Source organism: Eimeria necatrix, genomic scaffold (assembly GCF_000499385.1).
Source record: "Eimeria necatrix Houghton genomic scaffold, Enh_scaff213, whole genome shotgun sequence".
Taxonomy (NCBI): Eukaryota; Apicomplexa; class Conoidasida; order Eucoccidiorida; family Eimeriidae; genus Eimeria; species Eimeria necatrix.
In genome coordinates this window covers 1-2,500 of record NW_013652743.1, presented here as the reverse complement: position 1 = coordinate 2,500, position 2,500 = coordinate 1, and the positions used below count along the sequence as shown (strand labels likewise).

General features: G+C 49.5%; 1 protein-coding gene across 1 annotated transcript in view; it reads left to right on the top strand.

Annotated features, from left to right (window-relative positions):
- Positions 1-569, top strand: part of ENH_00029180 (SAC3/GANP domain-containing protein, putative) — a gene marked incomplete at both ends in the record, with an annotated part of 5,818 nt that extends 5,249 nt beyond the window's left edge. The window contains one exon of the mRNA XM_013580017.1: positions 323-569. Within this exon, the coding sequence (XP_013435471.1) occupies positions 323-569 (247 nt within the window). The remainder of the gene's footprint in view (positions 1-322) is intronic.
- Positions 570-2,500: the final 1,931 nt, after the last annotated feature.

Here is a 2,500-nt window from a genome sequence, read left to right as displayed (position 1 = left end):
TAGCTACGTAGCTAGCTAGTTACCTCCCTATGGCCAGCTGGCTAGCTGCTCAGCCTCCCGGTTAGCTAGCTAGCTGTCTTGGTGCTGGCTAGGCGGGTGGCTAGCTAGCTAGCTGGCTAGCTAGCTGACTAGCTAGCTGCTAAGATGAAACGTTTAAGTTGGCCCTTAGTCTGCTGCTCGAACTGATAGAGACATTTGCAAAGGAACGCAAGGAGGAAGTCTTCAAAAGCAACAGCTGCTGCTGCTGCTGCAGCAACGGCAGCAGCAGCAACAGCAGCAGCAGCAACAGCAGCTGCAGCGTTTTGTGTGTTTGCTGCTGCAGAGTCTCGCTGACGGTCACTGTCTCCTCTCTGCAGCGGCTGCTGTGCTTTTCATCTGCTGCTGAATGTCTCTCCTTTTTGGAGCAGCAAAAGGCGGTCTTCAAGCAGCAGACAAAGCAGCAGCAGCAGCAGCAGCAGCAGCAGCAGCAGCAGCAGCAACTGGGGTCTCTCGTCGTGGACTGCAAGGCCTCTGTCCCCAACTTTGAGCTGTCTCCTCTGCTGAAGAAGAAGGTCCATGCCATGGGATGACGCAGCAGCAGCAAGTGCTGCAGCGGCAGCAGCAACAATTGCAGCAGCAGCAGCAGCAAATGCAGCAGCGGCAGCAGCATCTGCAGCAGCAGCTGCTGCTGCTGCAGCTGGAGCAGCAGCAACAGCTGTTGCTCGTGAGTAGCAAAAATACCTGTAGTAGCAAGTGCCGTTTTAGCAGCAGCAGCAAGAATTGCTGCTGCAGCAGAAACAGCAGCAGCAGCAGCAGCTGCTGCTGCGGTCCAAACTGTTTGTAAGATTTAAAAGGGACCTCTGCTGCACTTTTTGTGGCTTCATTTGCTTTTCGACTTGTCTGGTTTGCAGCTAGCTAGCTAGCTAGCTAGCTAAGTTGGGAGCCCTGACTAGCTAGCTAGCTAGCTAGCTAGCTAGCTAGCTAGTTATTAAGCTAGCTAGCTAGCTTAAAAACTAGCTAGCTAGCTTAAAAACTAGCTAGCTAGCTAGCTTAATAACTAGCTAGCTAGCTAGCTTAATAACTAGCTAGCTAGCTAAGTTAATGACTAGCTGGCTGTCCAGTTGATACTGCCTAGCAAGCTAGCAGCGAACTAACTAGCTAGCCAGCTAACTAGCTAGAGCTAGCTGGCTAGCTAGCCAGCTAGCTAAGCAGCTCCTTTAGCTAGCTGCTGCAACATTAGGAGATAACAAGGGCCGTCTTTTTGTCGTTTTTTTTAATTTAATTTTTGCTGCTTTATTGGCTTTTTTTTTTATTTTTCTCTTTTTTCTCTTTAGGATTTCCATCTTTTTTTTTATTTATTTTCTTTTTTTGTCTCTAAAAGGCGGTGCAAAAACATGCAATGGTGTTGCGTTGCTGCTGCTGCTGCTGCTGCTGCTGCTGCTGCTGCTGCTGCTGCTGTTGCGGTTGCTATTGTTTTCGCTGCCGCTGCTACTGCTGCGCTGCCGCCGCGGCTGCTGCTGCTGCTGCTGTTGCTGCTGCTGCTGTTCACTCTGTCGCTGCTACTGTTGCTGCTCCTGCTGCTGCTGCTGCTGCTGCTGCTGCTAGGAGGCGGGAGGCAGCATCCCAGTTGTTAATAAGTTTTACATGAAGAACTTGATGAATTAATTGTTTTAACATAAAGAAAGTTTTCCTAATTGCTGAGTTGCTGCTGCAGCAGCTGCTGCAGCTGCTGCTGGTTGTGCAATTGTTGAACTTGAATTTTTGCAAAATTGAGTTCATTGAAGTGCTGAGAAAGCGGGGTCTTTTTGAGAATCTTTGGTTCTTTTAGAAGCATTTCCTTTGAATTTATTTTAAAGAATTAATTCCAATTAAAATCCCTTTTGTTTATTTCCATTTGCTGCTGTTTCCGACACCTCCTTTCTCAGGAGGTGTACAGACACTCCCGCGGCTCGCTGGGCGGCAGCGCCTGCCGTTAAATTTTTCATTTTTGTCTTTTTTGAATTTAAAAAGGAGATAAATGAATTGAAATATGTTTTTAATTGCAAGACTTTGTTTTTTGCGTCTATTTAGTCCTTTATTCCCTCTCTTTTCAGCCTGCTGCAGCAGCAGCAGCAGCAGCAGCAGTTGCGCGCTCGCTGCCGCCCCCTGTGTCGATATCTTTTGCTGGGAAGATCGACGCAGGAAACTAATTGATTATTTTTTGAATTAAATAATTTGTTTCTTTATTAGACGGAGAGAGAACAAACTGCATTGCTGCTGCAGCTGCTGCTGCTGCTGCAGCTTCTCTCTCTCTGCATGCGCAGCAGACCACCCAGCAACGCCTCTGAATCGACAGCAGCAGCAGCAACAGCAACGACCCCAGATTAACCCCTCGCCCCTTCGACTGCTGCATCAGCAGCCCCCCCTCTCTCCGCCTCTGCTGCTGCTGCTGCTGCTGCACCCCAGCAGCAGCAGCAGCAGCAGCAGCAGCAGAATGGCTCCCTCGACGCCTCCCGCTCCGCAAGACAAGCGCCGCCGCGCC